The sequence below is a fragment of the Pteropus medius genome, unplaced genomic scaffold, assembly GCF_902729225.1.
Source record: "Pteropus medius unplaced genomic scaffold, Ma_sr-lr_union100, whole genome shotgun sequence".
Lineage (NCBI taxonomy): Eukaryota > Metazoa > Chordata > Mammalia > Chiroptera > Pteropodidae > Pteropus > Pteropus medius.
The window spans coordinates 16,962,539-16,977,974 of record NW_024354875.1 but is presented as its reverse complement, the minus strand read 5'-3'; the positions used below and the strand labels follow the sequence as shown (position 1 = coordinate 16,977,974).

Below are 15,436 nucleotides of genomic sequence, written 5' to 3'. Positions count from 1 at the left end.
ATTACGGATTACTATCATCAATGTCCAATTTCAATTTGTTCATATTCTATCAAATTTAAAAGCCTTAAAATATTTTTAAAAAATTTTAAAGCTTGCTGAAATCATTCAAGTATATTTAAAGTCTCCCTTTCTAATTCCAAAAATACACTCATTGCTTATAGTTGTTTATATAGATTGGAAGGACTACAGATCCAACAGTAAAATGTAATCCAAAATCCGAAATAAGCAATAAAGAAATGAAAAATATAAAGTTAATCAGCTGTCCTTTTTTCCGTAACTATTAAAAAAAAACCCTCAGAAATCAAGAATGGGATTAATTATAAAAACAAGGAGGTACAGATAAAATTAAGCCTTATGTCTTAAATGCCAGCATGGATATCAAAATCCAATGGAATTTGTAACAATACTGAGAAGCTATGATGGGATTTAAATGATTGGCTCTCGCTATGTAACTACGTAGCCTAGAAAAAGGAGATAACAAAAAATAGCAATCCAATTTTTTATCTATCCAGTGTAGCACCTAATTTCTATTTCAGTAATGCTGAATCTACTCTGATATTCTAAGCCCTATGAAATTCCTTTTTAGAAACTTTTCATGTCTCTAACATAATAGATACTGAGTGCTGACTGAAATGGCTTTAGAGGCTCTCTAGTTGTTTCAGACAACTGGAGAATATTCTTTTAAGGAAAAGAACTCAAGTTCTGTGTCAGAGGAGAAATAGACCTTTTATATATGTGGCCTGCCAAAACAACAAAAATAACACTGCAATATTAGATTTAAGAACACATTAAAAAAAAAAAAGGTATCATAATCGACACTTGCAACATTACCTGTTCAAAATTAGCAGGAAGATGAGGTCCAAGTCTCATCAGTAAATACCACCAGACTTCTAGTTTTGTTAGCGCTAGAGCTTCTGTTCTCACGTGGATGGAACTCAAAGGCTGCATTAACAATTTTAGTCTTTTCGCACTACATAGTATTTCTTAAAAGAAAATGAGATAAACACCCAGGTAAAAACATTTAAGACCTAAAGATTAAATTTTAAGAATGAGTATTCAATAATCTCCCTTGCCATAGGCAAGAGAATTTAAAAAATTTTTCTTATATCACCAGCTGTTCTTGTCTCACCCAAAATTTTTACCTGACAAACTCCAGTACAGTTAGACCACAACACTTTAGAAGGCAACGACAACAAAAGAAGTAAGTAAATTATTAAATGCCGTGTGCCAGGGGTGATTTTCCCATCAAGGGACATTTGGCAACGTCTGTAACATTTTTGGTTGTTACAAATGGGAGGCAAGGGTACGGAGAATGCTACTGGCATCTAGTGGGTTCCATCCAGGGATGGTGCTAAACAGCCTCCAGCACACAGAACAGTCCTGCATAACAATTTCTAGCCTAAGATGCCAAAACGTTGAGAAACTCTGTCCAAGCTACTCTAATACTCTTATCCCCATTTTATAGATAAAAAATAAAGAGAAATATTTTTTTACTGACAAGAAGATTATTTTAAAATTTTACTAGTATTTTATTAAGCATTTTAACTATTGTTGTCATTAACTAGATTTTGGAAACCTAAATACCTAGATTCAGGTCTACTCTACATTAATAATCATATTACTAAAATCCAGCATAAAAATTAAATCTATTTTGTTTAAACAAAATAGTTATATCAGAAGTGTGTACTACATATGTGACTGGGGATATATAAAAAAGAGTCTGTACTCAAGGAACTTATCAAAAAGACTGAAATGGTTGTGAAACATCTGTAAAGCCATGTACTTGGTGAGATGTTATTCATAAAGGTTTCTTACAATTATTCTGCGACTTAGCTTTCAATTAACCTTTCCGTAAGAAAATACAGTCAGATCACTGTTGGGACATATCCTCTAATCCTTTTTAATTCCTACTTCTGAGAGGAGCTCCACAATAAAATCCCTACAGCAGAGATTGCCAATTGTCATACAATAATCCATTCTCTTTTAGTTATAAGACCTGCTTTCACTCAGGATAGTGATGGGTGCCCAGTTTTGACTATCTAGTCTCACTTTTAGCCATTCTACCCAGCAAAATTTAAGTGCCAGTGTATGCCGAATTCTGAAATGCCCATTATAGATAGCTGGCTCAGCTGGGAAGATGTTCACTTCTGCTCTTTTCCCTTCCCTCCTTCCTGTAGTATGCAACTAAGGCATACTGAAGAGGGCAGAACAGAAAGACATGTATCTGATTCCTCAATGATTTCATGGATCCATAACACCAGTTATAGATTCTCGAGCTCTGAACTTCTCTTAGGCCATTCATATTTTATGCTTCAATATTCAATCACATATAATTCCAACAGAATTAGTTCCAAACATTACCTCTCACTGATAGTCCATAAGCAATCACAACAAAAAAAGGTGACATTTCCAATTAAAATTAGTGCCTGGCAATGCACATTTACCAATATTTTCAATAAATATTGGTAAATGTGCATTGCCAGGCACTAATTAACTATATGTAGTTAATGCAAATAATCATCTTACAAATCACATTAAAAAGAGGAAGAGATTACTAATGATCTTTGGCATGGGAAAAAAATAAAGGATGAAATCACAGTTACTTAGCAAATCTGGTAAATATACAGTATCAACTGTACCTAAGATTAATTACCCAGTTAAGTAACTACTAATACTGACCCACTTAGGGGGTAAGTACACTTTCTTGTATATATATCCAACACCACCACTGGATAATCAGAAAATAAGGTTAAAGTAAATAAAAAAGAATCACTTCTACATACTAATGCTAACCTACTATAAGGTATAGTTCTAAAGGTACTGGAAGAAAAAAGTTCATCAGTCACTGATATTTTTATTCCACAGCAATCACAATTGTTTCCTATCATCTACTGGCTATGTGACCTTTGATAATTAATCTCTCCAAAATAGTAATAACACTATCTCAGGTCTACTGTGATGATTAAATGAAAGATATGTAAAATAATCAAGTGTTGGCATATACTAAGCAAGCCACAAATGGTATTTGTCACTTTGTTTTTAAAATTGCTGACCAATTTTATATCTGTGATTTTCCATAATGTCTAGTCTTTAAATTATATTTTTAGCTATAAAAATACTCCTTTAAAATAAAGATATTCAACAACAGGTTGTTTCAATATAAAGTCCAAAAAAATCTGAAAAGTTTTTTCATCAGCTTAATTCATAAAAAATTGAAATTCTAAAATATTACTTACCTGGATTTAAAGCAAAATTATCTATTAAACTCTTCCAAGCAATAAAAGCTATTTTTTTAATTATGGGTGCTCCGCTACGAAATCCCAGTTCTTCCAACTGTAATAAAGAATTAATGAAACTCCCACTTCGATGCAAGGTCTAAAAAAAGAAAAATTATTAAAAAGTTATGTACCCGTCTGAAACAACATATATAGCACTATTATCATTCACTGGTATAATTCATTGTTTTAGCTACATAAAGTCTTAGGAATTTAAATTTTAAAAAGTACTGAGTTCTATATGCACATTAAACATTCAAGATCACAAAATACGAAGCTCCATAAGCAGGTAAGACAGAACACTTCTAAAACAATCCTAAATGGCTACAAACCACATAGAATCTGACGGAATATAAAAAACAACAAAAACCCTGGTTTAGAAAATCATAATGAATACATAAGAAAACTACTAGAACTAATAACATTAACAACGTTGCAGAGTACAAGATCAACATGCATCAGTTATGTTTCTACACATCAGCAACAAATTCCATTTACAATAACACCTAAAAGAATTACTTGGGAAAAAATCTAACTAAGGTGAAACTTATACACTAAAAGCTATAAAGCACAGCTGAAATTTAAAGAGCCCTAAATAAGTGGAAAACCATCCTATGTTCATGGGTAAAAATAACATCATTAAAATGTCAATACTACCCAAAGCACGATACAGATTCAACACAATCTCTATCAAAATTCCAACAGTCTTTTTTACAGAAAATCAATACTCAAATTCAATATGAAATTGCAAAGAGTCCCAAATAGCCAAAACATTTCTAGAAAAAAAAAGTTGCAGGACTCACACTTCCTTGACTTCCATACTACAAAACTATTGATATTAAAATATATCATAGTGGCATAAAGAAAAACGTAGCATAGAAGCCCCAAAAATAAATTGTTGCATGTACTATCAAGTGATGTTTTACAAAGGTGCCAAGACCATTCGATAAGGAAAAAGTCTAACAAATGGTGTTGGGAAAGTTGAATGCCCACATGCAAAAATAATGAAGCAAGGCCCTTCCTTGCCTTACATACAAAAGTAAACTTAAAATGGATGAAAGATCAAAATTTACAAATTAGAACTATAAAACTAGATGAAAACAGGAGAAAGTACTCAAGACATTGGATTTGGCAATAGCTTCACGGAACTGACACCAAAAGCACAGGCAACAAAAAGTAGTTATCCATTATCTATTTTCGCTGTTTCATAAAAATTAACTTTTATGCATTAAAGGACAGTATGAAGAAAGCAAACTCAACCTACACAATAGGAACAAATATTTGCAAATCATGTCTAAGTGATCAATATCTAGAATAAAGAACATCTACAACTCAACAAAACCCAAAAACAATTTAAAAATGATAAAGGCTTTCCTGTCATGGGTTGTGTATAGTAAACTCTTAGGTCTCTGAATTTCAAAAATTTAGGGCTTCTTTACCCCTCGACAGCTGGGTGGCTATCACCATACCACTAAACCAACACAATTGCTATGGATTATGACTGGGATCATCATGAGAAAAGGAAAGCTGAGAGGCTCATAAATATTAAAAGACAGACATGACTGGTTTCAAGGGTAAGCTCTACCAAAGACAGCAGCACGCTGAGAAAATAAAAATATCAAAATGAATGAAAAGAGAAACACCAAACAAAAGAATGCTGAAGCTCCCACAGAAAACAGTACTTGCGCTTCTGCTGGATACAGAGGGCACAATCCCAAGCAAAAGTATTTTCAAATAAAATAAAAAAGAGGAAAGATCCTCTGCCCAAGGTTCACAGCCAGGGAGAAACAAAAATTAAAAGTTATTTGAACAGTAAAGAGAAAAAAGAATGCATAAAAGAAGTTGGTTACTAAATTTTGCTGTTGGAAATGGCTTTATGTGAAAACTATCAAACTATGGAAGATTCCTTAGGCCAATCAATGGACTTATGTTTCAAGTAATCTTTTTCCTGGCAATATATGGTGTAAACAAAAATCCCTCATCCCTGCTACATGCAACTTTGAGTATTACTACCAAAGGTACTGTCACTAAGGTGAACGTTGAGTAAGCTGGGTCTCATGACAGGAGGCTACAATGTTATCTGGGGGAAAAATGCCCAAGTTACTAACGATCCTGAAAATGTCGGATGCATATCACACGATTAACTCCTTACAATTATTGAAGACTATAAACCAATCAGGAAAACCACCATTACTGTGTTTCTGAGTACTACCCAATAGTCTTACATTTCCACAATCATCAAGAGAACTATTTATCATATTGTAAAACAACACTAAAAAGGCCCAATTTAAAAAAAAAAAATTTTTCTGGAATGGCTATTATCAAAAAACGGGAAACTAATAAGTTTTGACAAGGATGTGGATAAATTTGAATCCTCGTGCATTACTGACAAGACTGTAAATGGTGCAGCTGCTGTGGAGTTTGGAGGTTTCTCAATAAACCAAACATGGAACTCTATATGAACCAACAATTCCATTCTTATGTATATATGCAAAAGAACTGAAAAAAGAATCCAACAGATATTTGTACACCAATGTTCATAGCAGCATTATTCATAATAACCAAAAGGTGAAGATGAGCCAAATATCCATCAACAAATAAATGGATAAACAAAGTGAGGTATATACACACAAAATAATTATTCAATCACAAAGAGGAATGAAATTTTAATATCTGCTACAACACGGCTAGATCCTGAAAAATTATGCTTAGTGAAATAATTCACAGAAGGGCAAATAATGTAGAACTGCACTTATATGGGAGTTCCTAGAATTAGCAAATCCATTTAGACAGAAAGTAGACTAGAAGTTACCAGGGGCTGGAAGGAAGGGAGCAGAGGGAGTTACTGCTTAACATGTATAGAATCTTTGTTGGATATAATGAAAAAGTTTTGGGTATAATGATGTTTACATTTGTAAATGTATTTAATGCCACTGAACTATACACTTAGGATGGCTGTACACAGTAAAGAGAAATACTCCCCCCACCACCCCACAATAAAACCTGGCTTAAACATAAAACATACAATCAATTCTCAATATTCACCATAGTTACACTCTAAAGACACCTCAAACACTGTATTAATGAATACTGAGCCACTACTCCTAGGAAAAACACAGGGTTAAGTTACTGCAAGCCTCTGGTCACATTTCTGTCAATCAATCGATACACAACTTTGTATTATGTTTATTTCTATTTAAAGATACCTTATAAAGCCAGGCACTGCTTAACAACAGGGATACGTTCTAAGAAATGTTATCAGGCAATTTTGTTGTGTGAACAAACCTAGATGGTGTAGCCTACTACACACCTAGACTATATGGTATAGTCTATTGTTCCCAGGCTACAAACCTGTATAGCATGTTACTGAACAAAACACGAAATTCAATCAAAAACAAAATGATGCAACTAAGATGTGGTAAGCCCATGATGTGTGAGGCTGCTGCCAGGGTAACAGGGCAGTTTCACAGCAAACTTTTTTTAGTAAGTAGCAAACTTTTTTTAGTAAGTAGAAGAGTAGACTCAAAAATAATAATAGTATAGTAAATACGTAAACCGGCAACATTAGTTTACTGTTATTATCAAGAATTATGGGCCGTACATAACTATACATGATATACTTTTATATGATTAGCAGTGCAGGTCTATTTGCAACTGCATCACCACACAGGATGACGTCCTTAAGCAATAAGAATTTTTCAGCTCCATTTTAATCTTATGGGACCACCATCATATATGTGGTCCATTGTTGACAAAAACTGTTATGTGGTGCATGACTATATCATTGATTCATTGACACAGCCAACAGCATTATAACTCGTGCCTGAACAAATAAAGCTTATCTAACACCCACGTTTTCTCTTTAAGGCACATCGGTCTTCCTGTACTTCAGAAACAGAGAGCATTTCGTTAAGGGGCCATTAAAATTGCAATCACCAAGAAAAAGCTCAAAATATGAAAAATATTGGCACTAAATGGATCATGAAAAGACAATTGTTTAAGGAACATTGAAATTAAAAACAAAAGGGCAGAGCATAACCTAGCCAATGTCAGCTGGGAACATATGCACTGTGGAACTTAATTTTTTTTGCCATGACTACTACATGACTACTAAACACACTGGTAATAACTTCAGGAAATTATACTGCACAAGTACTGTTGTTAGGTTTATCAATAAATTTTAGTGAGCAGATGAATTTGCATATGTGGTATGACGAATAATGAGGTTCTACTATGTAAAGTTAAGAAATGAAGGGGGGTCTAGTAAGTAAAACTGGGATCTGTTAACTGTGGACTTACCTTCCCAAGAAGTTTGACAAACAAAGGCCATAATTTTAAAACATAAGTCTCATTTTTGTTCATAAATAGCTTCTGGAGTTCTGAAAGTAATTTCTGCAAACAAAAGCAAAAATATTTACCAAAAGGACTTGTGGATAGAAAAAGAATCTGCAGTATCAAATCGGCTGATTATCTCAGCCAGTAACTTTACTCAATGCTCTATTAGGAAAACTTTCATGCATATAACAAAGCTAAGAATTTAATAATGTCCAAATATAAATACTATTAATTAACATTTTACTACGCTTGTTTATCACATATCTGGCCATTCTTCCATCCATCAATCTAGCTTAATTTTTCTATCAATACTTTCCCCTATAAACTTCAGAATGCATATCATTAATTGTAATTCAAATAATAATGTTTCAACTTCTCACTCTAGTAACTTTAAAAATACATCGATAGCTTCATAGATAATAGATATCTGGGAAATTTTAATTCAAATTTATAAGAAATTTTATATATGATCTTAAAAAAGTAATAAACTTATCAGAATTTAAAATCTCATGAAGACAAGGTAGATACTTTATTAGACTCCAAACATTACCATGAAGTAGTTTTAAAAATGAACAAACAAAACCCCAGGTTTTGGAATCTGAAAGACTCCTTCACTGCAGTATCTCATAACTAGTTTCCCTGCTCGTACACAATCCCCTCTAGTCTTTTCTCAACACAGTGAGAGAGAGATTCCTTTAAAATTTATGTCAGTACATGTATCATTCCTAGACTCAACACCTTCAAGAATGGTCGTCAATATAATCCAGAGTGAAACGCAGCAAATGCCTTACAATGACCCCCAGGGTCCTATGTGATTTGGCCCTGTTTCTCTGAAATCATCTCCTACTCCTCACCCTCATTAACTCTATCACACTGTCCAGTATTTGCTGAACACAACCATCTGAGCAGGGCCTTTTACTCTCATGGTTCCCCCATAGAGCTAATTCCTGTATCACCTTTAAATCACTGTTCGAGTCTATTTGTTTTTCTTCCCTGACCACTACCTCACTCTTCCTAAGGACACACTTCATCCAGTCCCTGCTATTCTCCAGAGTGCTCCTCACTTACATACTGTGTATTTCTTTTCTCTCACTAGAAAATAAGCTCCACATGTTCCTTTTGTTCTCTGGTATATTCACAGTACTTGAAACAATACCCAGCATATAATACGTGCTCAATAAATATCACAAATGTTACAAGAACAGCGGTTAAAAAACCTAAAGCCTGGTGCAAGTAATAACATTAGGAATTATACATACTAAGTGTACTTATGTACATTAAATTTATATGTATTGAGATTATGTTACAACCATCCAAATAGCATTGAATTAATGTTCTCCCTTTTTCAATAATGCAATCTCTTTCAATCACCATTCACTAAGGATGAGGTAAAATGCCTGGATCATAGTAACACAAAATAAACAATTTTCCTCTTTACTATACTATAGGAACAGTATGCCTACACTAACTTAAGCAATTCTTTGTTCAAAGAGGAATTTCGTAGATCATAGTACAATTGTACAAATATGAGCCCTAAGCTTGGTGCAGAACCTTAAGTATCCACAAATCTTCACATAAAGTAATACTCACAGTAGTCATTAGCTGCTCCGTGATAGATGCTATTTCTTGTTGTTTCTGAAGCAACAATGGCATTCCCATCTCTAGAGCAGTTGCTCCCCGCAAATGCACCTTTTGGGCTGAATGAACCACTAACGGTATGACTAGTTTTGCCCATCTAATTGACTCTTCTCCCATTTGAATTGGGGCTTGTTCAATTAGCCTATAATAGAGAAATCAATGAATAAAATTAGCTTGACCTCACCTTTTTCATCTGAACTACCAGGAAAATAAACAGCACACAGGAATATGGATAGTATGGTCCATTTGTTTAAGAATATATACATATATGTATACGTGCAATAAAAAAGAATTTTTACTTGCTAATTTTTAGATTTCTACATTTTTATAAACTTTTAAAATAACATTTTGCCTTCATATTAAAGTTGTTAAAATAGTAATTTTACATAATTAAATTCAATGTTCTTATAGGAGAGGACAGGCAGAGAACTGTGACATGATGTGAACATCAATCAGGGCATCAGAACACCAAATAGTTAGAGCAAACAGCTCAGCTACTGAAGAAAAGTGTAAAACAGAGGTAAGAAAAATCATATCAAAAGTTTGTGCTATTAGCATCTCCATTACAAAGCAAGGATAGGTAGGAAAAAGGTAGGGGATGTTCTCATTCTCCCATCTGCTGCTAGGCACTGTTAATGACTACCTAAATATCCCTTTCAACTCACTTGGGTGTCTACATTATTTTTTACACGCTTGCAAAAGCCTTAACAGAAATAATCTTTAAAACTGAAACTGTTAGCAGAAGCAGCCTAACCAAGACTTTAAAACTATCTCAGTCTACAGCCATGCTACCCTGAACAAGCCTGATCCCATCTGATCTCGGAAGCTAAGGAGGGTTGGGCCTGGTTACTAGTTGGACGGAAAACCACCTAGGAAGACCAGGTGCTGTAAGCGAAAGAAATAAGGGATTGTAAGCTGATAAGGTCTTTGCAATCTGTGAGGTCAATCGACCAAGGGTTGCTTTGCCTTATATATTTAAAACAAACAAACAAACAAAAAAACCCTCTCAGTAAAAATAAGCAAAGAAACCTACTAACTTATGCACATCTTTCTTCTTCCTGTTACCTTTTTTCTCAAGACTTTTACTCTAGGATATATTTTTCTTTTACTGTCTAACTCAAATTCAAGTCCCAAAAGTCTACTCCTTGAAGTAAGTTCTAAATTTACTGAAACTATTCTTCCAATTTGTACAACGTCCAAATTCATACCTTATGATGACATTTAATGCTTCATAATCAACAACAGCAGAATGCACCTCCCCTTTATTAAGTACTATTTCTAATAAATCAATTATACTGGGTACCTAAAAGACAAAATCAAATAAATACAAATCAAGTAAGATGAATTTTTTAAATGGCATGTAGTTAAAAGACATATGTAAAAACTGTACTTACTACTTTGCCAACAACTTCAGTGGAAAATGTCTGTTTGGATATCACCCAAAGTGCCCTAGTACGTACATTTTTGTCTGAACTCTTAGCAACATCATTCAATTTTGAAAGTAGTTCTTTAATACTTGTCTCTGAAAAACAAGCAGCTTTAATTATGCAAGAGTTTACATCCTTTAAAATCTCAAAGAGAAAAATATCATATTCTTTGTCAAGAAATTAAATGCATATCTAGAGAGGACCAGAAACCCAATGCTGATATCAAACTTCTTACCAAAACGTGAAAATATCTAAGATGGAAAGGTATATTCAGAGAAAACAGATAACAGACTCCAAATCAGATATTTGGTACAGCTGAAATAATTTTATAGGTCTCATTAGCTTTGAACATACACAATTTTTGGCAAGATGTTATGAACTACACCTCTGCTCCAAAATGAACTACCTCAGAAAAAAAATCTGGTGACAACTTTCTGACATCTTTATTCTCTATTCTTGATTTCCCCTCTAAATATCACCTCCTAGGTTTCCTTTACAGAGCAACAATTAAGATTAGTTGAAAACTTAGAAAGTATCAGGTCCTGTGCTTTCATTACCACTTTTAGTTCCAAATTATCCCACTTACCACTATGTAAAAGAACTTTCCTATTCAGCATACTCCTTAGTGCACAGGCTTATATAAAGTAAATCAGCGGTCCCCAACCTTTTTGGCACCAGGGACCAGTGCTCCTTTGAGAATCTAATGCCTGATGATCTGAGGTGGAGCTGAGGCAGTGATGCTAGCTAGCACTGGGGAGCAGCTGCAAAAACAGATGAAGCTATGCTTGCCCACTGCTCACCTCCTGCTATGCAGCTTGGTTCCTAACAGGCCACAGACTGGTACCCAGTCTGCGGCTCGGGGGTTGAGGATCCCTGAAGTAAATGACCATCTACATTATCTTCCAAAGCAGATGTGTTTTACAAAGGACAAAATTCAGTTCATAGCAATTATTTTTAAATACGTTCATAGAGAGAGCTATGTCGGAAAAAAAGAAATTTTCCAATGACAATCTAAACATTTCTTAAAACTAAATCCTAAACTGTAAATTACGTATCTAATAGAAATAACAGTACTTTTTACAATATCAAAAATTTATACTTAGAAACTCTTAAAAACATTAAGTCATAGTAAGTTTAACTACCTGATAATCCTGAGGTAATTTTAGGATTATATAAGCAAAACCCCAAGGCCTGTAGAGCAGCACAACTGAGCTCTGAGTTTTGACTGGAAATATGAGTCTATCAAAAAAAAGAAAAGAAAAAAAAAGCATGTTACAGATGAGTACAACTGTGAATCAATTTTTAGAGCAAAATTTGATTAAAGCCAATATCTCATTTTAATTCAATCAATCTTTAAAAGTAGATGAAACAGTAGTAAAATCAGGAAACCAATATACAGCTTGGCAAAGAAAGGAAAAAACTAGATAGTTTAACTAAATATAAAACATTTTTCTTAAAAGATAAAGAACATCACACATCTGAAAGTGAAGAAAAAGAAGCCAAGTGGAAGATGCTGAAGACACTAAACAGGAAATAAGTAACAGGAGCAAAGACCTTCCACAAAGAGTAAGCAAAACACTCAAACACAAAAGCTGACATTCTAGCTTTAGAGTAGAATGACACCTCTATGATAGAGAGGGAAAGGGTCGGAATGTATTACTGAGTAACGTGCTAGGAGCTTTAAGCATTATTCCAATCTTTAAAAAAATTCCTACTTCACAGATAAGAGAATTTGAATTCATGTCCATCTGAAATTCAAAGCCCAACTCATTATGTATGCAAAAGCTATAAAATCTCAAACCTGTCAAAGGCAGTCCTGCTATATCCCCCAATCCTATATAACTTGTAATCTTGTGTCTTTCCTGGCACCATTTCCTATTCCGAAGTGATTTATGTTCAAATCCCATTTCTCTGTATTAAATATCCAAAAAGTCCTTGACTATTTGTTACTCTTGAGCAGGAAGAATAACCGTTAGTAGCCAAATTATATGAGCAGGCACTTCCCTGGGACGTCCCTTTCATAGTGAGTCAAACAAAACGTAAAACCAAACTCTGGGGTATAAGGGATATTAAGGCAATTGGTTCAGACAACCACAGTCTTAAACACTTAAGACTATATCACCTGGATAGCATCTAGCATGCATCTGTGATCAACTTTTATTAAATATATATTACCTGAAAGTGTTCCTTAACAGTGATGTCATCTTCAAAAATGTTTTGGGTTCACAGAAACAATACTAAGAGAATTCTAAACAGTAACACAGAAACATTTTATTTCAGCTAGTTCTGAAGAAAATTCACGTATTCTTTCAGTGCTTAATAATTCACACAGAAAGCTTCTGTTGACTGTCCTATCAGTGCCCACCTAGATGCTTCTAAATAGTGGGGGAGTCAAAAGTTATACGTGGATTTTTGACTGCAGAGGTGAGGAGGGGGTAAATGCCTCCCGTGTTGTCCAAGTGCCAAGTGTAATTATTCAGGCATTTTAGCTACAAACTCTTATTTACAAACTGCAACTTTACTCAAAATGCATGCAATTGGGTTCCTGATTCTATATGCCAGTACCAAATATATGAAGATGCATGTCTTCAGCACATCAAATATAAAAATACGCTGAACAGCAGGATGTGTTCTGAGAAATGAATCATTAGACAATTTCATCACTGTGCGAACTTTATAGGGTATATTTACACAAAACTAGATGGTATAGCCTACTACACACCTAGACTATATAGTATAGCTTACTGCTCCTAGGCTACAAACCCCGGCATGTTACTGTATGAAACATGAGATTAAAGCACAAGAGGAAATGATGTAATCAAGAGACTTGGTTAAGGGCAAGATGCTGGCATAACATGACATACTGTTTTAAAGCAAACCTTTTAAGAACTAGGAAGAGTACACCCTAAAAGTATAGTATAGTAAATACACAATAATAGTCCTTATCATTATCAAATATTAATGTACTGTATATAACTGTAAATGCTGCTACAATTTTACACAACTAGCAGCACAGCAGGCTTGTTTACACCAGCCTCACCACAAACACGAGAGTAACAAACTGAGCTATAATGTTATGATGGCTATGATGTTACTAGGCAATAGTAATTTTTCAGCTCCATTATAATCTTAGTGGACTTTTGCATATTCTGTTGGTCCAAGTTGTTGACCAACAAACACATTGTTATGCAGAGCATGACTATACTGTTGGATTACTCAAAGAGTAGAGAGTACATCAAATGGCTCAACCTTTAGCCAGAAATCATACTAAAATGGACAGTGAGTACCTTGATAAATTACTTTTGCTTAAAAGCATAAAAACAGGTCATAAAAATAAGAATCAAAAGGACTTTGGAGATGGAGTTCAACCTCTTCTTTCTAAAAAGAAAACTAAAAGTTAAGTATTAAGGAAGGTCAAAGCCACAGTGTACTCAAGTGAGGACAAGAATATAAGTCCTCAATTTGAGGTTAAACTATACGACCTTCCTATAAACGAGTAATAAAGATAATCTTAATAACGGTTTTTTAATCAAGCGAGAGTAGCAAAAACTCAGGTTGAGTGAAAATTTAAAAAACGAGTTACCCACACAGTAGACTGAAGATAAAGTTATAGAATCATTTACTTAGAACTACATTCCTACAAAAGGAGAGAAAAGAGATTAAATAATCTTGATCACTGCTTTTAAATCAAGAGCAAAGGTGTTCAATTCAAATAGCCATGGGCAACTTTAAGCAAATTAGACCAATCTCTTTTGCAAAGTGAGGATTAAAGAGTAACCTCACAAGAACATGGAGAATTAAGTGAGAAAAAAAGTGTAGGGTAATTGATATACTATAAGTTTCAAACAGTACTATAATAACCCAATTCTTTTGATGAATAAACTGGTAAAAACTTTTTTTCCCACAAATTAAAAGCTATTTAAAAATGGACACATACCTTTAAAACTTTGTATAGCCGAGGAAGTTTTTTCTCAATTTCGATAATGACTTCTTTCCCATCTTCTCCAGTAATACGACTTAAAAGCAGAAAGAACATAAATTTATGCAAACAGCAGACACAAAGAAGTATCACTGCCTAAAACATCTGTATGATCTTTCTAAAGTTTTTATTAAAATTCTGGCAAACGAACTAACCTTGTGCTTAAAAGACACTTAAGGATATATAGGCTATACAACGCGACATATATCTGAAGCAAAAAAATCCTCAGAATAATTTTTGTGTCCACAGTGTACACAAAAATGTGAAGAGCAAACAGAAACCTATCTTTATATGCGAAGAGCAAATAGAAACCTATCTTTGGTTACAAATTTACTAAATCTTTATTATTTTGTACCAGTTGTTATCCTTTCCTAGCAATTTCTCAATAACTAAAGAAAACTCAATGGTTTGCAGGGGGAAAAGTATTGTGAAACATTAAAATAAAACTCGGGTTAATTATAAAAAAAACAATTCTGGGTTGCCACATTGTCCCACTACAAAACCACTCTTCCGGCATGCCCACTTCCAACCAAACTTTGTTTAATCTTCCGACTGCACGACACAGAAAAAAGGCTTCCTCATTCCCAACGTATCCCTCAGGCAATGCAACAGCAGCCAGGAGCGTCACTTAGCACGCACCCATTCTACCCACTGCACTCGCCCGCGACCCCGGCGTCCTTACAGCTGGCAGACTTCTAGAATACACAAACTCGTTTTTCGTGCCCCACCCGACCGTCTTTCTAAGGCCCCCCCAGAACGCCCCGTCCCCACTCCCAGAGTGC

At 34.4% G+C, this 15,436-nt stretch overlaps 1 protein-coding gene and 1 pseudogene across 3 annotated transcripts in view; one reads left to right on the top strand and one right to left on the bottom strand.

The window, feature by feature from the left end:
* RIF1 (replication timing regulatory factor 1) overlaps positions 1–15,436 on the bottom strand; it is a 54,708-nt gene that overhangs the window by 38,614 nt on the left and 658 nt on the right. For all 3 annotated transcript variants that reach the window (XM_039855660.1, XM_039855662.1, XM_039855661.1), the window contains exons 3-10: positions 14,613–14,691; positions 11,818–11,914; positions 10,643–10,770; positions 10,457–10,551; positions 9,201–9,390; positions 7,575–7,667; positions 3,237–3,375; positions 832–983 (exon numbers count right to left, since the gene is read on the bottom strand). In XM_039855660.1, coding sequence (XP_039711594.1) covers positions 832–983; positions 3,237–3,375; positions 7,575–7,667; positions 9,201–9,390; positions 10,457–10,551; positions 10,643–10,770; positions 11,818–11,914; positions 14,613–14,691 — 973 coding nt within the window. The remainder of the gene's footprint in view (positions 1–831; positions 984–3,236; positions 3,376–7,574; positions 7,668–9,200; positions 9,391–10,456; positions 10,552–10,642; positions 10,771–11,817; positions 11,915–14,612; positions 14,692–15,436) is intronic.
* Positions 10,024–10,142, top strand: LOC120597393 (uncharacterized; annotated as a pseudogene).